General features: G+C 44.0%; 2 protein-coding genes across 5 annotated transcripts in view; both read left to right on the top strand.

Moving 5' to 3' along the window:
- LOC118268838 (G-protein coupled receptor Mth) overlaps positions 1 to 19,353 on the top strand; it is a 96,064-nt gene that overhangs the window by 69,338 nt on the left and 7,373 nt on the right. The window lies entirely within an intron of this gene.
- LOC126912101 (G-protein coupled receptor Mth-like) overlaps positions 1 to 19,353 on the top strand; it is a 72,326-nt gene that overhangs the window by 45,600 nt on the left and 7,373 nt on the right. Inside the window, exons 2-8 of the mRNA XM_050702570.1 lie at positions 2,480 to 2,787; positions 6,512 to 6,680; positions 9,037 to 9,228; positions 13,822 to 13,900; positions 15,954 to 16,129; positions 16,493 to 16,661; positions 17,131 to 17,316. Coding sequence (XP_050558527.1) covers positions 2,480 to 2,787; positions 6,512 to 6,680; positions 9,037 to 9,228; positions 13,822 to 13,900; positions 15,954 to 16,129; positions 16,493 to 16,661; positions 17,131 to 17,316 — 1,279 coding nt within the window. The remainder of the gene's footprint in view (positions 1 to 2,479; positions 2,788 to 6,511; positions 6,681 to 9,036; positions 9,229 to 13,821; positions 13,901 to 15,953; positions 16,130 to 16,492; positions 16,662 to 17,130; positions 17,317 to 19,353) is intronic.

Raw genomic sequence — 19,353 nt, 5'->3', positions numbered from 1 at the left:
GAACTTTTTATGTTTATAAACACAACACGGGAAAAATCCATTAGGCTAAAGTTTATAAAAAAGTCAATGATTTTATTTTATAGAGTTATAGACTGCAGTAGTAACATACACTATATTTTAAAATTGACTGCTTTTTGCTCGTTCCAAAGTGTAGATTCCTCTGGAGAAGACCTCCATGGTATTTTTCGATTAAACTCACAATCCAATAATTCTTGGTTACATTGTTAATATGGTTCAATTAATTCGTACTCTACAATAATAAAGCACAGTCCAGCTTGGCTCTGCCACGATGTGGTTTCGAATTGTGGTGTGCTGTGCTTACGGCGCGCCGACTGGGGGCTGCAAACGCGCAATGCCACGACGTTTCACTTGTGCCTGGCGGGCTTGCTGTCAGACGCGCAAAAGATGTATATCATCTATTATATAAAAATGAGTCGGATTTTCCTTCCTGATGCTATAAGTCCAGAACGCACGAACCGGTTTCCACGGTTTTGCATTCGTTGGGAAGGTCTCGGGCTCCGTGAGGTTCTTGCAAAGTTGGAGGAATAACTACTTTATGTCCCCGCATTAATATACCGCTTTCGTAAGATATAGTCCGGTCAAGTTAGCATCAAAAATAGGGGTAAGGTTACATTAATTCATTATACATTAAAAATAGGGGTAAGGTTACATAATGGCAGAATATCGTCATAATGGCAGAAACGCTGCAGGACCTACAAGGGATGCTGAACGACCTGGCTGACTCCTCTGCACGCATCGGCCTACGGATGAACTTGGACAAAACCAAGGTCATGTTCAATGAACATGTTCTACCGGAACCGATTGCGATTCACGGAGCCGTCCTCGAAGTTGTTCAGAAATATGTCTACCTCGGGCAAACGTTGCAGTTAGGTAGAAACAACTTTGAGGATGAGGTGAATAGGAGAATTCAGTTGGGTTGGCTCATCGTCAATCCCACAGTGCCTAAAGACTAAAGTCTTTAACCAGTGCGTCCTACCCGTAATGGCATACGGTGCCGAAACGTGGACACTTACGGCTAGACTGGTCCACAAACTCAAAGTCGCTCAGCGGGCTATGGAAAGGGCTATGCTTGGTGTCTCTCTCCGGAATCGCATTCGAAACGAAGTGATTCGGCAGAGAACCAAGGTGATCGACATAGCCCACCGGATCAACAAGCTGAAGTGGCAGTGGGCCGGCCATATTAGCCGCAGGACCGACAACCGTTGGGGTAAGCGAGTCCTGGAGTGGAGACCGCGTCTCGGTAAACGTAGTGTAGGACGCCCCCAGGCGAGGTGGAGTGACGATCTGCGCAGGATGGCTGGCAGGAGCTGGATGCGGGTCGCTAGTGATAGAGCAAAGTGGCGAACAATTGGGGAGGCCTATGTCCAGCAGTGGACTGCTATAGGCTGATGACGCTTACATTAATTCGCACCTTCCTAAAAATTGGCATGGTTGTTGGGAAACCTATTATACACAATTTGTCAATTATCCACATCAATCCGGAGTGTGGAAAAAAAATTATTCAAGGTCAAATGTTGCAAAAATCGTTTTTTTGAGTTTTTCAACTAAACGGTAAGTTTTATAATAAAAATAGGTGAGACAAAAATGATTCATCATGCAATTATCTATAAAACTTGTTCCTACACATTTTTTCTTAAGAATCACCATTTCGAAGACACAGCGATGCAGTCTATTTCTTTTATCCATGCAGCGATGCGTCTAAGCTTCTATGTGTCTAAATAACCTTGATTCATTTTACCTAAGAAGCTATTGTTATCTTATATGTCGAAATAAAAAAATATGTGTCCAATATTTATTGTTAATAACTACATAGTTAGATGACTAACTGACGGAATAATTGGATTTTTATTTTTTATAATCTGTCTCTGTCTTTACCCCCTTCAGATTATACTTACCTACAGGTTTCCTATTTCATCTGCTGCCATCAACTTATTTAAGGTGTTGACGCATCTTGCACAAGCAGAAGTCAGTTACCCAATAAATGCGACACGAATTCAGGATCATGAACTTCAGCAGGTTAGGCAGGCTTACAAAAAAAAAAAAATAGTCAACGTACCATTAATAAACTAATCAATACGTTAACACATAAGTGTTTACTATTTAAAAGTCGCTAAGTAGTTCATTCGCTACTAATGAAGGAAAAAGAGAAACAGGTTTACTTTGACTCCAACTACAGGTACGTGTAAAATGACCAAACAAAAATGGCGATGAGGAAATTTTGTGAAGTTTATTAACCTTCAACAAACGTAAGGTGAATCTGGTACGAATCTGTTATATACCTGACGACCACAGAAAGATACTAGTCGTATGTAAACTTGCGCACGCGAACCTCGTACACAAATAGGATGTGTAAAGATGCTGACGATAATAGTGCTTATTGTGTTCACAATAAGAACTCAAACTGTATCACGTTGTGACGAAGAATATAGTGTAGAACTAAAAGACCGCATGTATAAAGGTGTTAAATATGAACCAAATGAAATAATAGTGGATAATGTGACTAATGTGGAAAGGGGATGTGTGTGTTTGAAGGAGGCATGTGCAAAAAAGTGCTGTCCTCTGGGCCAAGCGTATCACAGGGAGCAGAAGATATGTATCGACTTCTCTGAACCGTTTAATCCTCCTGTTTATAGAGATTTTCGGCTGTTACCAGGATACAATGCTACGAAGGAGTTATACTTTTTCTATGGGAAAATGAATTGTTCGGAGGAACTGGCAGAATTTAGGGTGCCAGTAAATTATCCAAATTATTTTCATTTGAGAACGGTGAGAATTGACTTTTATATGATTTATTAGCTGCCCCTTTGCAGGACTCGTCCAGCTACCTATGTCATATGTAATATGTATATTATGTGCATGTCGTTCTTTGTTTAAACGAAACTGAATAGTAATTTGTTAACTGTTACCACTTACTTACACCCACACAAAATGTCCAAGTGAAGTGATTTTACTACCTGATCCTACTTTATTTATTACTAGCTGTGCCCGCGACTTCGTCCGCGTGGAATAGTTATTTTAGGCATTATATTTATTTTTGCAAACAACTTTCTCAGCTTCATAAATTATATCTGTTACCCACGGTTAATTTGTGCATTGAAAATTCGTGATAGCACTGGATTATGATTATAAGGAACAATCCACACTCATTTCTATACTATATGTGTTTCCACTGTTTTCCGGAAACCTGCGCCTATAGGTTGGGTAACCGCCACCCCGGTTTGTGTTTCAGAAATAAAATTCCTAGGGTACTTTTTAGATGGGCTCGCTGCATACGCGTTATAGCAGTGGTAAGTCCCCTCTTTGAAGAGTGGCTTGAGAGGCGTCACGGCGTCCTCACCTACCGCCTGACGCAGGTACTTACCGAACACGGAAGTTTTTCGGTTGGTACCTGTTTCGAATTCGGCGGGAGGAAACACCCGGGCGTTTCGTCTGGGTGTCGTCATTGCGAGGACCGCCCGGAAGATATGGTGGAGCATACAGTGGCGGTGTGCATTGCATGTGCTGAGCATCGCCATGTCCTTAGGGATGTGAATGGCGACCTCTCACGTCCGGCTCTAGTTCAGGCCAAGGAGCGAGGGGGAAAGGGACGCCGTCTCCCCTTCTGCGAAGCAGTCATCCTAGCTAAGGAGGAGGCGGAGCGCGTGAGGGAACGATCCTCTTCACGCCCCAGCCGCGGCAGAAGACATTCCGGGCGTCGAGGATCGCGTGACGATCCCCGGCCACCGTAAGCGCGGGTCTGCGGACGGCGAGTAAGAGTAGCTCGTCGCCCGATCAAAACCAGACCCGTGCGTACCGTGCGTCGCGTTCTGTGGTCAATAATTAAAAAATGATTTACTTCGTTAGTAAGACTATAATTTTTTTGAGTATAGTTACACCAGGCTCCGCGTCGTTCGCAAACAATGCCTCTCCTCCTGGCAGCGTCGTGTTTCGCACATCATGCGGCGCGGGTGAATTTTATATCGGAGTTATTTTAAAATTGTAATATCTTCTAAGATGTTTATTGAAGTTTAGTGATGTCAAAGACAATTTTGTTCACAATTAAATACTCTTAATGAACAACACATTTATTTCGATAAAGATTAATATTTTTTCGTTAATACAACTCTTAACAAATAATGCATTAATTTCGACCCAGTTTGATTACCATAAAAACGATTCTAGTAAGTTAATCCTAAAAGATAGATATATACTGTCGCGGACTTTTTTTTAGATCATTTTAAGAGGAATAATTCTTTCATACATATAATTTTCGTATCTTGAACCATTTTCGCAGCGCACGCAACGGAAGCCCTCAAGAATTAATAATTTCCCCCGTTTTGTCCACATTTTCCTTTATTTCTTCGCTCCTTATAGTTATAGCGTGATGTTTTATAGCCTATAACCTTCCTCGATAAATGGACTATCCAACACAAAAAGAATTATTCAAATCGGACCAGTAGTTCCGGAGATTAGCGCGTTCAAACAAACAAACAAACAATCAAACAAACTCTTCAGCTTTATAATATTAGTATAGATTTAGTAAAATTGTGTTCAGATGAATAATATTACTTAACTAGAGATATTGGATCTACTAAGTATATTAATTATTTGGTAAAATTGTATTACACTAGAGGTGGTCCCAAGATACACCCCTGTGGAACACCAGATTCTTCTTCTCAGCCCTATCACTCTTGACAGTGTGATCGGCGATATTGATGATACATTCTTATCACACAATTAAACCAACGAAACTAAGTAACCAAGAATTGTATTGTAAACCTGATTGAAAAAGAGTAACCTATCGAGTTTCTTGCTCGTTCTTCTCCATAGCAAGCTATGGAACTTTGGAATGAGAAAATAGCTTTACAAATTTTTTTCGTTTAACGTTAAAAAATGCCTTGCTGAAGTTATTGAAATAAATGATTTTGACTTTATGACAAGTATGTCGGCTAATAACGCTCTCTCATATACCAACCGTTTTCAACTGCAATCTCCAATTAATATAAACTGCCAATTTTGGAGATTCTCGCAAATCTCTCTTGAATTATAGAGAAATCTTAAAGTTCAAGCAGAAAGTTCAAATCTGAAAGTATTGTCGTAGACTCTTGATGCAAAACTAATCTGCCAACAAATGTAGATAGATACTGTGTGAGTAATTTATTTGAAACCACCCTAGGATTTTTTCTGTGTTATAGGTGCGTTTCCAAACATACAAATTGACATACATGACACCCAGACCCGAAATAACAATTTGGGGATCACACAAAGAGTTGCTCCGTGCGGGTATCGAAACACGTTGCACAGCAACCGGTTCTCCAGCTACCTCGCCAAACGTGCAATCAAAATAAATTATTTTTACATATACAGAAGGTCACTTATATTAATATTACTAGCACATATTATTTACTACGAATTCGGTCATTGATAGTAAGACATTGAAAATACATAGATACATATATAGACATCGTCACGTCACGAAGTAACGATGACAAATTGCCGTAAACGGGCGTTTCCTCCCGCCCAATCAGAAACAGGAACCTACCGAAACTTCCATGTCCGGTAAGCACCTGCGTCAGGTGGTAGGTGAGGACGCCGTGGCGTCTCTCAAGCCACTCCTCAAAGAGGGGACTTACCGCTGCAATGACAGCGAGCCCAGCCCTCGGCTGCCATTCCGCCATGAGTTCGCGCCGGAGCTCGTCCCGCCAAGCACTAAACAACTACTAATAAATTAAAAATTAATTAAAAAACATTGTCCAGCGGACAAAATTGTGAATCTAAACCATTCTCAGATCCCTTTGAACACACACAAAAATTTCATCAAAATCGGTCCAGTCGTTAAAGAGAAGTTCAGTGACATATACACTTACAGAAGAATTATATACCTATATAAAGATTTTAATCAGTCACAATGACTCCAGTGGACTGCGTCTTGGTTATTAAATGTACTGGCATTGTCCATGTTACCATATCATTATGTACCGACTCATAATGGAAGAGACTCCATGATATTGCTGATTTTCGCGAACCTAACCAGGTGGATCCGGCTAGTAAAATAGTTGTATAAAAATGTGTTGAGTCATCGCGTTTACCTCTACATCTACCTCTACATCATCTGCTTCTGCTGCTTCTGCTTCTGTGTCATGAATGCGTTAACCAACATATATTATAAACAAATACAAGTCACATCGATGTCCGACCAACCTCATTTAGATTTTTTATAATAATTTTGACGTGTAAAGTTAAGCATCCATAGGTCCGCATCGTATGCATCGCACGCAACAAATTTAAGTTTGTTTTGTATGGAAACTCATATAACTGCGTCTATTGATCCGCGTCGTACGGACCGCATCATCAGCAATGCCTACATGCGGGCCTATGGACGCTTTCCTTAAAACTGCTCTTTTGTACCCTAATTACTAAAATAAATTCATTGTTTCATCCAGACCCAGAACATGCATGATATGACGATATTTTTATATACTTATATAACCTGTATTTATGCTATTTCCAGGATGGTAAGCTGTATGTGAAAACCGAGCCTTCTGCCAAGGTGTTGATTTATGAAGCAGACAAGTACTGCATCGACACGTTCGTCTCGGACACCGAGGGACCACACCTCAATGCGCTCATCTGCTTCGTAGTGAAGCCCGAACCCTACAGTTATACCATGAGCAGTAGTTGTAAGTATCTATTACCTCTCAGTCTCGTCTTACTCTTCTAAATATATACCTTTACACTACATTATTCTTTGAATTACCCAAAATCTATATTTCTGCACTTAGAAAATCATTTATTTAAAAAATACTAGTGGTCGCCTAGTGGTCGAAATTCGACCATATACGATTTAATTTACAATACCACTTAACATATGTTCAAGGATAATTTTTATTTAACTCAAACTCAAACAAACTCTTTTATAAAACTCTATTCATATGAGACGTCAGAATATCATCGCAATGTCTATTGATTTTGACGTTTTGTCAAATACGATTGATCAGATACTATGCATGTGTGTGTAATGTTTTATTTATTGATTTAATGTACTTTATAAGCATTATTTTTGAAAAATATTAGCGTTCTCCACTTCTCCTACACATAAACTATAAGTGTACCAAATTTTATGCTCCTACGTCCGCGCAATTTTCGTAAAAAGCGGTCCAAAGTTTTTGCATCACGTATTAATATATAGATAATTTGCTTTAATTTAAATACTACCTTTTTACAGTAAAACTAAGAGATTTACATTACATAGCAAAGTCTACAGTCACCGGCGACCGCTCGCGCATCTTTTTGATAGTGAGATCCACAAATTATTATTTCGGGTCTTTTTTTTCAGGGGGGAAAATCATCCATTGAGTTCTCTCACCAGGGCAAAGCGAGAGGGAGTGTCAGACTCTTACTGACTAAAAACCACCCCGTTCCTTCTCCTGCTTGTCAAGCCGGAGCCCCGGTAAACCCGCTAGGTAGTCCGCAGCTCCGGATTAAGCATCAGCCCTATTGGGCCCCATCTGTGGTGGTCTGATGGCTCTTTGAGGCGCGCGCGGAACGCAACGCGCCGCACGCACGAGTCTGGTTCTGGTCGGGTGGCGAGCTACCCTTGCTCGCCGTCCGCAGACCCGCACCTACGGTAGCCGGAGATCGTCACGCGATCCTCGACGCCCGGAGTGTCCTTCGCGTCGGCTGGGGCGTGAGGAGGTTCGTTCCCTCACGCGTCCCGCCTCCTCTTTAGCTAGCATGACTGCTTCGCAAAAGGAGGCGACGGCATCCCAATGCCCCTCGCTCCGCACCATGGCCTGAACCAAAACCGGACGCGAGAGGTCGCCGTCGCCGATCATTTCCCTGAGGGCACGGCGGTGTTCGGCCCACGCAGGGCAGACCGCAACCGTGTGTTCCACCGTGTCCTCTGGGCGGTCTTCGCAGTGATGACACCCGGGCGTTGCCTCCCGCCCAATCAAAAACAGGAACCTACCGAAACTACCGTGTCCGGTAAGCACCTGCGTCAGGCGGTAGGTGAGGACGCCATGGCGCCTCTCTAGCCACTCCTCAAAGAGGGGACTTACCGCTGCAATGACAGCGAGCCCAGCCCTCAGTTGCGACAGTCGTTGCTGCCATTCCGCCATGAGATCGCGCCGGAGCTCGTCCCGCCACGCACTAATCTGGCGCGGCAGCGGAGTTTCGGCCCGGCGTCGCGCGTCGGCGCGCAAACTAAAGACGCGCGCGAGCACTTTCGCCTCCAAATCCCACGGCGGTAATCCGGCAAGGAGGTTCGCCGCCTCCCCGGAGATCGTGCGATATCCACGGATCACCCGGATGGCCATGACCCTCTGGGACGTGAGCAGCGTCCGAGTTGGCCGCCGCATCAAGTTCGGCGCACACACAGGGGCGCCGTAGAGGGCCATGGACCGCACGACGATAAAACCTCCGGCAGGAGGCATTTGGCCCTCCGAGGTTGGGCAGGAGCCGCTTAAGCGCAGCCCCCGTCCGTTCCAACTTAGGAGCCAAACGTCGGAAGTGTTCCACGAAGTTCCATCGACTGTTGAGGACGAGTCCCAGGTACTTCATCGTCGTCTCGACGCCGATGGTAACCCCTCCTGATTATTTCGGGTCTAGGTCTCATTTGTATCCTAATCCGGAGCTGCGGACAACCTAGCGGGTTTACCGGGGCTCCGGCTCGACGGGCAGGAGTAGGAACGGGGTGGTTTTTAGTCAGTAAGAGTCTGACACTCCCTCTCGCCTCGCCCAAGGCGGGAGAAGTAATTGGATGATTTTCCACCCTAAAAAAAAAAAAAAAAAAAAGGTCTCATTTGTATGTGAACTTGTATGTTTGTAAACAAACACCAAGATACAAGAGGAAATCCTAGTGTGGGGCAACGCTTTAAAAAAAGCACAGTAAAATATGGTACAACGTAAAAGACGTAAGAAGTCATTGGATGATTTTACCCCATTAAAAAAAGCATTTTAACCGTCTGTAAAAATAAAAGTCCATTTTTTAAACGTCGTTTATGGAAATAATATATTTTTACTTCGTCTCCGCAGTTATGCTGATATCCTGTTTCTTCATTCTCCTGACGGTAGCAGTTTACGCATGGCTGCCAGAACTGAGGAACCTTCATGGCATGGTGCTGATGGCATACTTACTCTGTTTCTTCGTCGGTTTCCTGTTCCTAGCCACCATGCAGATCCTCATCCTAAAGCGACAGATAACTGAAGAAATCTGCATTGTATTAAGTAAGTACTTATTGAATTATCTTTTCACTTCTTTTTACTCTGCCCTAGGTATAATAGTCATTTTCTAGATAAATAATTATTGAGTCGCGTTAATACATATTTGTAAAGGCGTAAGCTTAATGTTTATTTGAGAACTATAATGAAACATAAACTTCAGTTCTTATATTCCCTAATGGGCAGGTGTGCATATCTAATAAAATTTACAATATAGCATATTATTTTTTTCACCAGTTTTTGAGAAAAAGTTAAAAACCATAGTATACTTGCCCATCCGGGAGACAACTCGACTAACGAGGCAGTCTTGCGAGATAAATATTGTTGAAAACCAAATAAAATAATGTGTAAGCGTTACGGCAATTTTTTTTATGTTAAATGGGCCGACGTTTGGCCGCTATCTCGCCTTATGGTAAGTGATGATGCGGCCTACGATGGAGCACGTCTGCCCATAAGCAACCTATTCACTCGGGCTTTGAAGACACCCAGGTTATACTCATCAGGAAACACAGACTCCGGCAAGGAGTTCCACTCCCTAGCAGCTCGCATAAGGAAGCTTGAAGCGAAGCGCTTCGTGCGAGTGGGTGGGATATCCACCATGAAACGGTGACGCCTCGCCGATTGTCTTGTGGTTCGATGATCGATGATGGAAAGGACTAGGAGGAATCAAGTTGTGCAGTTCCTCCGCACACTCTCCGAAATGTATCCGATAAAAAAAGGAAAGGCTTGCGACCTTGCGCAAGTGTTCAAGGCTTTGAAGCCGGGCCTCCACAAGCGCATCATCATTGATGAGCTTCTTGACACGCCTTTCAATGTGTTCGAGCGCATCCAGCTGGCATTTAGCCGAGCCGTCCCAAAGGTGAGAGCAGTACTCCATACATGACCGAACCTGCGCTTGGTACAGGCTCAGCAGTTGTTTCGGTGTGAAGTACCGTCTCACCTTCGAGAGGATACCCAACTTCCTACCAGCCAGATGCGCCTTCAACTCTATATAAGAGCCGAAGTTTAGCGTTGGCGATTGAGTTACGCCCAGAAGCTCTAGATGATCCGATATTGGAACGGATACATTTCGGAAAGTAGGAGCCAGCCGAAATTGACTCCGTTTGGCAGAGAATAGACACGCCTGGGTTTTGGTAGCGTTGAACTTGACCAAGTTGGCGTCACCCCAATCGGAGACCGCCTTCAAGGACGAGTTCAACCTATCGACCATGGATTCTCTTAGAGACTGGATCTGTGTTCCGCTAGTCCGCGCATCGGACACATACCTTTCAACAACTGTGCTGTCATCTGCATACCCAAAGATACGGGGCTTAAGCAGGTCGTTGATGTGTAGCAAAAAGAGCGTTGCTGAAAGTACTGACCCCTGAGGGACTCCGGCGTTGATACCAAATTGGTCAGACGAGCAGCCATCGATGACTACTCGAATTGACCGATCCCTCAGGAAGTCTGCAATCCATCTGCACAGATCAGCGGGAAGTCCATATGCAGGAAGCTTGCCGATAAGGCTGTCGTGCCAAACCCTGTCAAAGGCCTTAGATATATCGAGCGAGACCGCTAATGCCTCCCCTTGCTTCTCGATGGCCTCGCTCCAAATGTGAGTGGCATACGCAAGAAGGTCCCCAGTAGATCGGTTGCGGCGAAACCCATACTGCCGATCGCTGAGGAGGTCGTTACGTTCAAGGTATGCCAGGAGCCTGTTGTTGCTCACGTTCCATACTCTTGTATGGAATATGTTGTTGCATACTCTTGCAGAGTATGGACGTGACCGAGATAGGTCGGTAATTATTAGGGTCGGCACGACTACCTTTTTTGGTTAGAGGCTGTACGTTGGCCAGCTTCCATGCAACTGGCACTTGACCAGTCTCCAAGGAAAGGCGAAACAGACGTGTCAGGATTGGATACAACTCAGGCGCACAGGTTTTTAAAACCACGGCTGGGATTCTGTCGGGTCCACTGGCCTTGTTCACGTCAATATTACGCAACGTCTTATATACCTCTTTCTTTCGGATGCGAATTTTCGACATTTTCGTTTTTTTTTTTTACATTTAATGGGTCGACGTTTGGCCGCTATCTCACCTGATGGTAAGTGATGATGCGGCGTACGGTGGAGCACGTCTGCCCATAAGCAACCTATTCACTCGGGCCTTGAAGACACCCAAGTTATACTCATCAGGAAACACAGACTCCGGCAAGGAGTTCCACTCCCTAGCAGTTCGCACAAGGAAGCTTGAAGCGAAGCGCTTCGTGCGAGTGGGTGGGATATCTACCATGAAGCGGTGACGGCTCGCCGATTGTCTTGTGGTTCGATGATGAAAAGGACCAGGGAGAATCAAGTTGTGCAATTCCCCCGCACACTCTCCGAAATGTATCCGGTAAAAAACGGAAAGGCTTGCGACCTTGCGCCTGTGTTCAAGGCTTTGAAGCCGGGCCTCCACAAGCGCATTATCATTGATGAGCTTCTTGGCACGCCTTTCAATGTGTTCGTCTCGCAAACGTTATGTAGAGAAGGAGGCATAGCGCTACCAGTATCAAGACGTGAAGACTCCGCAAATAGAGAAGCAAACAAGTTCGCTTTCTCTACTGCGGTGTGAGCCAGCGTCCCGTCAGACCCCAGGAGAGGCGGCAGTGAGGGGCGGCAGAAGTTCGATTCAACCGCCTTGGCCAGGGACCTAAACGCTTTACTGCCCGCTGGGTAGGAAGCCAGTTTGTTCCCAATTCGGCCAATGTGGTTGAACCGAGCCATCCGCAATGCCTTTTTGCATGACTTGGCAGCCAGGTTGAAGGCTCGCTTCTTCTGAGGAGTGTCGCCAGCCCTACGGCGCCTGGCATCCGCCTATGTCAAGTATGCCGCATGCTTTCGCGCTTCAGCACGTCCGCAGTCGGCATCAAACCATGGACGAGTGCCACCAAAATATGCTGCGTCCGAGAATGGGATTTAGTATTCCATGCCCTGACGCAGCACCCCCGCTATGGCATCCGCACAAGCTGACGGGTCACTGGATGAGAAGCAAACAGGCCGCCAAGGATAGGATGCAAAGAAAGATCGCATCCCATCCTAATCTGCTGACTTGTACCGCCACATCCGCTGAGATCCTCTGGGACTAGGATCCTGCGGGGAGTGTGTGGATACAGATTTCACCAGACAGTGGTCAGAGCTACCCAGGGGTGATGAAACTGTCACTGAGTAGCTGTCTGGATCAGTTGTCAGCAGAAGGTCTAAGCAGTTGACAGTTAGAGTATCGACATCAGGCACCCTTGTGGCCTCGTGGACCAGCTGGGTCAGGTCAAGCGTCAGCGCAAGCTTACGCATCTCCTTCCCAGCATGGTCAGTACACTGGTATGGGAACAGCCACTCCTGGTGATGGGCGTTAAAGTCCCCCAGTAACACCAACTGGGCCGAAGGGTACCTCTGCCGAGCTGCATCCGCCGCCTCCACTAGGTATTGCACTAATCTGGTCGTCTCCAAATCTCCGCTGTGCGACCGATAGACACAGGCATAGAGAATTTTCGCCATGCCTGTGTCCACCAGTATCCACAATGTAGAGAAATACTTCAAAGTTTCGGAGACGCCGGTAACAGACGCCGTCCTGGACGTACAGGCATACGCCTGCACGGACAACAAAATTGTGCTCCAGGGTAAAACCTGGGTAGTTTAGGTAAGAAACGTCGGACGGACATCTGATCTGGGCCTCCGAAAGAAACAAGAGCGTGGGGTTCTCGGTCTCTAGATGGAGATGGACCGCATTGAGATTTGAGTGCAAGCCTCGGATGTTAGAGAGGTGCACTTTGAGGGAGAGGGAGTGCAGCCGCTGTTTAACCCTTTTCTTTGCTCTTGTTTTCATGGTAGGAGTGTGAGGTTGTTGAGAGGATGGCAGTGAAATGTTCCTCCACACAGGCGACCCCAGACGCGCACTGCAGTTAGCTACATCATTGGGGGCCTCCCAATGAAGCCCGGAGACTGCGGGGACGCCCGAGCCCCTCCCATGAATATCCATCGGGCCCTCTCGGCCGGTCGCCGACCGGCACGATGGCGTATCCCATTTTTTCGCTAGATGGCGGGGCAGCCTTACACGTGTGGCTTGCACGCTAATTGGGCCTCCAACTATCTGCGGTCGGCCAGCGGTGCACCGTGCCTCGGATCCCGTTACCCTCCGCGACTTACCACCCGATGAAGCCACACCAGCGCGCGCCAGATTGGTCTACCCATAGTGGAACAAACATTTCGACCCCTCCTCTCATACGGCGTCACCGACCATCGTGGCGAAACACAGCTAGGCCGCTTGGCGACACGGTTTTGCTCGGTGGGTGGTCATAATGCCGTCGGCCGAAGCCTACCACCTGAGTGTCACCTGGTTAGCATCACCCAGAGGCCACGTGTAGGGGTTCATTTTTATGGGTGCTCTCCTACGGACGAGGGTGACTCAGCCTCCATAACAAATATTATGAAGTGTATTAATTAATTAGGTATTAAACTACTAAGAGCAGTTTGAAAAATTGCTCACACAAGTTTAGACTACCTCAAGAAATTACCCATGTACACAATAATAAAAATATTCTTAGTCAAAAATGATGTAGCTAACAATGAATTATTTGTTCTAGCTTTCATCGTGTACTTCTCCCTTCTGGCAGCATTCTTCTGGTTAAACGTGATGTGCTACGACATCTGGTGGACGTTCAGGTAAATTATTTCATAATTACTCGTTATTTTATTTACTTACAAAAGCAAAGCAGTATGTAGCAAGTAATAATATTACAACAATACAACTTTAATCTTTAAGTTGTGTTTAAAGTTGTGTTGTTACGAGTATGTTACGTTAAAACAAATTATCTTTCTCTTGCGAATTGGTCTCTTCAAGCTTGTTACAAAATAAATTTGATAACAATATTAATGGCGAAAAGTGGTTAAATTTTGTAATTTTAAACGACCAGACGGATCATCTGATGGTAAGCAATCGTCGACACCCATGGACACCCAAAACATTAAAGGCGTTTTTTTTTTTGAGGGGGGAAAATCATCCAATGACTTCTCCCGCCTTGAGTGAGGCGGGAGGGAGTGTCAGACTCATACTGACTAAAAACCACCCCGTTCCTTCTCCTGCTTTGAGCCGGAGCCCCGGTAACCTTTTACGTTGTCCGTAACTCCGAATCGGGCATCAGCCCTGCTGGGCCCCATCTGTGGTGGTCGGGCTCTTTGAGGCGCGCGCGGAACGCGACGCGCCGTACGCATGGGTCTGGTTCTGGTCGGGCGGCAAGCTACCCTTGCTCGCCGTCCGCAGACCCGCATTTACGGTGGCCGGAGTGTCTTCTGCGGCGGCTGGGGCGTGAGGAGGATCGTTCCCTCACGCGCTCCGCCTCCTCCTTAGCTAGCATGACTGCTTCGCAAAAGGAGGAGACGGCGTCCCATCCCCCCTCTGCACTTTGCACCTTGGCCTGAACCAGAGTCGGACGCGAGAGGTCACCGTCGCCGATCACATCCCTAAGGACACGGCGGTGCTCAGCCCATGCAGGGCACACTGCTACTGTATGCTCTACCGTGTCCTCCGGGTGGTCCTCGCAATGCCGATACCCGGGCGTTTTCTCCCGCCGAATCCGAAACAGGTACCTACCGAAACTTCCATGTCCGGTAAGCACCTGCGTCAGGCGGTAGGTGAGGGCGCCGTGACGCCTCTCTAGCCACTCCTCAAAGAGGGGACTTACCGCTGCTATAACAGCGAGCCCAGCCCTCGGTTGCGACAGTCGTTGCTTCCATTCCGCCATGAGATCCCGCCGGAGCTCATCCCGCCACGCACTAATCTGATGCGGCAGTGGAGTTTCGCCCCGGCGATGCGCCTCCACACGTAAGCTTTATACTTGCGCCAGCACTTTCGCCTCCAGATCCCACGGCGGTAATCCCGCAAGGATAGACACCTCCCCGGAGATCGTGCGGTACCCACGGATCATCCGAATGGCCATGACCCTCTGGGATGAAACCAGCGCGCAAGCTGGTCGTCGCCTTAGATTTGGCGCCCACACCGGGGCCCCATAGAGGGCCATGGACCGCACGACCCCCGCGTACAACCTCCGGCAGGAGGCGTTTGGTCCCCCGAGGTTGGGTAGGAGCCGCTTAAGAGCAACCCCTGTTCGTTCCAACTTGGGGGCCAAACGTCGGAAATGTTCCTCAAATTTCCACCGACTGTCGAGGACGAGTCCCAGGTACTTCATCGTCACCTCGACGCCGATGGAAACCCCTCCTGCCATTATCTGGAGCCCACCCGGAGGTGGCGCATTCCCGCGGCCATAAAAACACATGGCCTCGGACTTATGGAGCGCCACCTCGAGTCCCAGCTGCCGGATCCTTTCAACGACTATCGCAACCGCTCTCATCACCAGGTCGGCTGCCGTCTGGTGCCACATCCCGTGTGCTAGCACCAGCGTATCGTCAGCGTAGCAAACCACGCTGACTCCGTTCGGGAGGTCAGTGCGCAGCACCCATTAAAGGCGTTACAAGTGTGTTGCCGGCCTTTTGGGGATTAGGAATTTAAAGGTTATTGGGGAATCAGGGATTGGGAAGGGGGATGATTGGCCCCTGGTAACCTCACTCATACAACGAAACACAACGCAAGCGTTGTTTCACATCGGTTTTCTGTGAGGCCGTGGTATCACTCCTATAGAACCGGGCATCTCTACCTACCACCTAGGTTAATTAAGCGACAAGATTTCAGTATTAATATATTTTATTTGTTCCTCTTCAGTGGCAAACGAGCTCAAGGCCGTAGTGGTACACAAAACAAAAGGATTTTGTGTTATGCCATCTACGCGTTTGGAGTGCCCACGATCCTGACCATCAATTTGGCAGCTCTCGAATTCTCCAACATTCCTTTGCATCCTCTATTGCCTAAACTTAGGATACAAGGCTGCTTCTTATACGGTATAGTGTATAACTAGAAACTACACATTTTTAAACTAACATAAATATGGCAAAATAAACATGGTAATAAAGAGAAAATTATATCAAATAAAAGAAAAGCATTGTGGGAGAGATATGAGGGTAAAAGGTAAAGCGAAAGACCATGTGATATCTTCTCACAATGTAGAATATAAGAGTAATAGAAGAAGAGCAAATAAAGAGAGAATTTCTGATCCAAGTGTCTAAAATTATAATTACTAGAACACAAAACAGATGTTTTATTTGCCAAAAAGAATAGGTTTGCATTATTTGTAGTTTATAATGAACCATTATTTGAGTTATTAAACAACAATAACACACTAAGCCAACCTTAATAAATTTCAGGAAACAGCAAATTCCTGTATTTGTATGGACCAATTGTGATCCTCTGTGAGGCAAACCTGATATTCTTCACACTGACTGCCCTCAAAATAGCAAAAATTAAAAGAGAAACCAAAATGCTACGAGACAAGGAGAGCTCCACACATGACCAAGACAGGAAGGACACCCAAAGGTGAGTTCTACTATAAAAATCAATGTTCTTACAGTATGTAGTAAAACAAAATGCCATAGTGCCCATTTATTAACCTACTAATATTATACACAACAATACAAGTAATAACAGAATGTCAATTAAAAGCAATCTCAAATTTATTAATACACTGCTATTTTAATAGTCCAAAAATAAACTTCAGTATAGCCAGTTAAGTATTTTTAAAATTATGAACAGAAACTCTGGGTTAATCTAAAATAGCTTTTACGAGCGAAATAATAATAAATCTCATGGAAGATCAAACCATTCTTCCATACATTAATTGCATAAACAATCTGTAATGGCTATCTATCATTAATTGGCTCATTTCTGTTTAAAACTAACTTATTTTTACCATTTTCTTTTAATTTTATGTTTGTAAATAATATTATATTAAGTTTACTAAAAACAATTTTATTGGGGCCAAAAGTTTGAAATTAAAATGTTCCAGGTTCACTCTCTACGTCAAGTTGTTTACTGTCATGGGCATCAACTGGATCTTGGAAGTGGGCAGCTCCTTCTATCCCGAAGCTGACTGGTGCTGGCAGTTCTCTGACGTTTACAACGTGCTCGTCGGTCTAATCATCTTCATTATCTTCGTCTGTAAGAAGAAGACTTGGCAAATGATCAAGAAGAGGTTCGTCTCGCTTTATAATTGTCTCAGAAGAGGCATTAAGGGTGGTGGATTGAATTGACTTCAATAGCTTCTAACTTAGTATCATTTTCATTTTTATTCTTGTTCTTCCATCTTTCGTGTTATACACAACAATACAAGTAATAAACTGTGCGTATACCAACAGCGCCCGTAAAGTACGACTTGGTTCAACAATGATTTAAGACAATTGTGGAGTGCCGACGATGTGGTATTTATTTGATAGATGACCAATGTTTGCATTTTATTTAGTAACACGGCTTCAAATTCTTAAAAATGTACTTTAAAGTTATTTAAATATTATGTTACACCAAAACTATGAAAAGTATTCATTAATGAGCTCCAGCAAACTGGACAATAATATGATATTGATGCATTTAGTAATTTATTGTAATTAGTGTAACCAAAGGGTAGTTCTTCAGAGACAAAATTTTCGATGTCTATGGGAATATTTTTGAAACCAACTAACAAAACGGCATGTAATATTTTTTTAGTATAGTTTAGCTATATCAGTTACTAGGACAAATAATATTTTTTAAATAATTGCAGTCTAGGTACAAAATATATTTTTTTAAAGCTTGTTCTTCTGATTCATATGGCGTGTCCGTTTGCCATTTTCCGGAACAAAGTAGTCGATTTCGCATTTTCCCTTTGATACTTTAATATAAATTATAATTACATCGAAAGGAGATGAGTTGTCCTCTTCAAAAAAAAATATGCATTCGTTATAACTATGTTAGTATGATTATAAATAAATAAATAAGAAGTGTCCGGCGTATAATACTGATTAATATGGTGTAAGCTGCGAATGACCATACTTGGTCGGGTATTAATAATGAGAGTCTGGCTCTCTGTGCGGAGGGAAACCAGGCGTGCAACGGACAAGCTAGGAGGCGGACTTTCGGCTGGTTGGCTTAGATCCAGGTGTTACTAAGGTAAATATCTGATTCATCTGTGTTTGGTTTACATGGCATCCTGATTACAATGCCTATTTTATAAAATTTACTTTACAGTTTTAAAACTTCAATCTATGTTTCGTGTGAAGCTTTTTGGTTATACATTCGTGTAGAAAAATGACAAGAATGAAGTCTGTATATACGATGAGTTATGCACGATTGTAAGCAAAATCCTGATTCATCTGTGCCTGATTCGTATGGTCAAAACCGCATATAAATCATAAAATAAATGATTGATTCTTCTGTACATTTTTTTACTAGTCTTATTTTTAAATTAACTTAGCTATAAAGGTTATAGCTATAATTCAAAAACTTTTTTTTTGAGGAATATCTATACATATAATAAAATCGTAGAAAAGTGCTGTCTGTACATCTATACATATAATAAAATCGTAGAAAAGTGCTGTCTGTACATTGAAAATAAAAATAAAAAAAATAGCAGGGGTTATTGTTATGTCGATGTCGAACCCAAAAATGTAATTAACTTTTTTTTTGTCTGTTTGTCTGTTTGTCTGTTTGTCTGTTCGTCTGTGCGCGCTAATCTCAGAAACGGCTGATCCGAGTTGGATGCGGTTTTCACGAATATATTGTGGGATGCTTAAATTTACATTTAGTGTTTGTTTCATGTCAATCGGTTCATAAATAAAAAAGTTATGTCAAATTAAAGAATCACGTCGAACATTCTATGCTTATACCATTAATCTCCGCAACTATTTGACGGATTTGGTTGAAATTTGGTACAGATATAGTTTAGAACCTTAGAAAGGACATAGATATATTTTTATTTCAAAAATCAAAAAATAAGAAATAAATTATTTATAAATAATTCTATGTCGATCGTTACACGACTTCGGTTCATGTTATTGTTTTAATTTATCGAAAAAAAGTAAATAAATAGTAAAAAGGTATGAAAAAAATAATATCAATATAATAAAACATTTAGTACAAAGAAAATGCTCTAACGGAGTATAGATAATTCTATGTCGATCGTTACACGACTTCGGTTCATGTTATTGTTTTAATTCATCGAAAAAAAGTAAATAAATAGTAAAAAGGTATGAAATAA

The sequence above is a fragment of the Spodoptera frugiperda genome, chromosome 2 (genome assembly GCF_023101765.2).
Source record: "Spodoptera frugiperda isolate SF20-4 chromosome 2, AGI-APGP_CSIRO_Sfru_2.0, whole genome shotgun sequence".
Taxonomy (NCBI): domain Eukaryota; kingdom Metazoa; phylum Arthropoda; class Insecta; order Lepidoptera; family Noctuidae; genus Spodoptera; species Spodoptera frugiperda.
The sequence above is the reverse complement of the archived record's forward strand: the minus strand, read 5'-3'. Positions and strand labels throughout refer to the sequence as shown.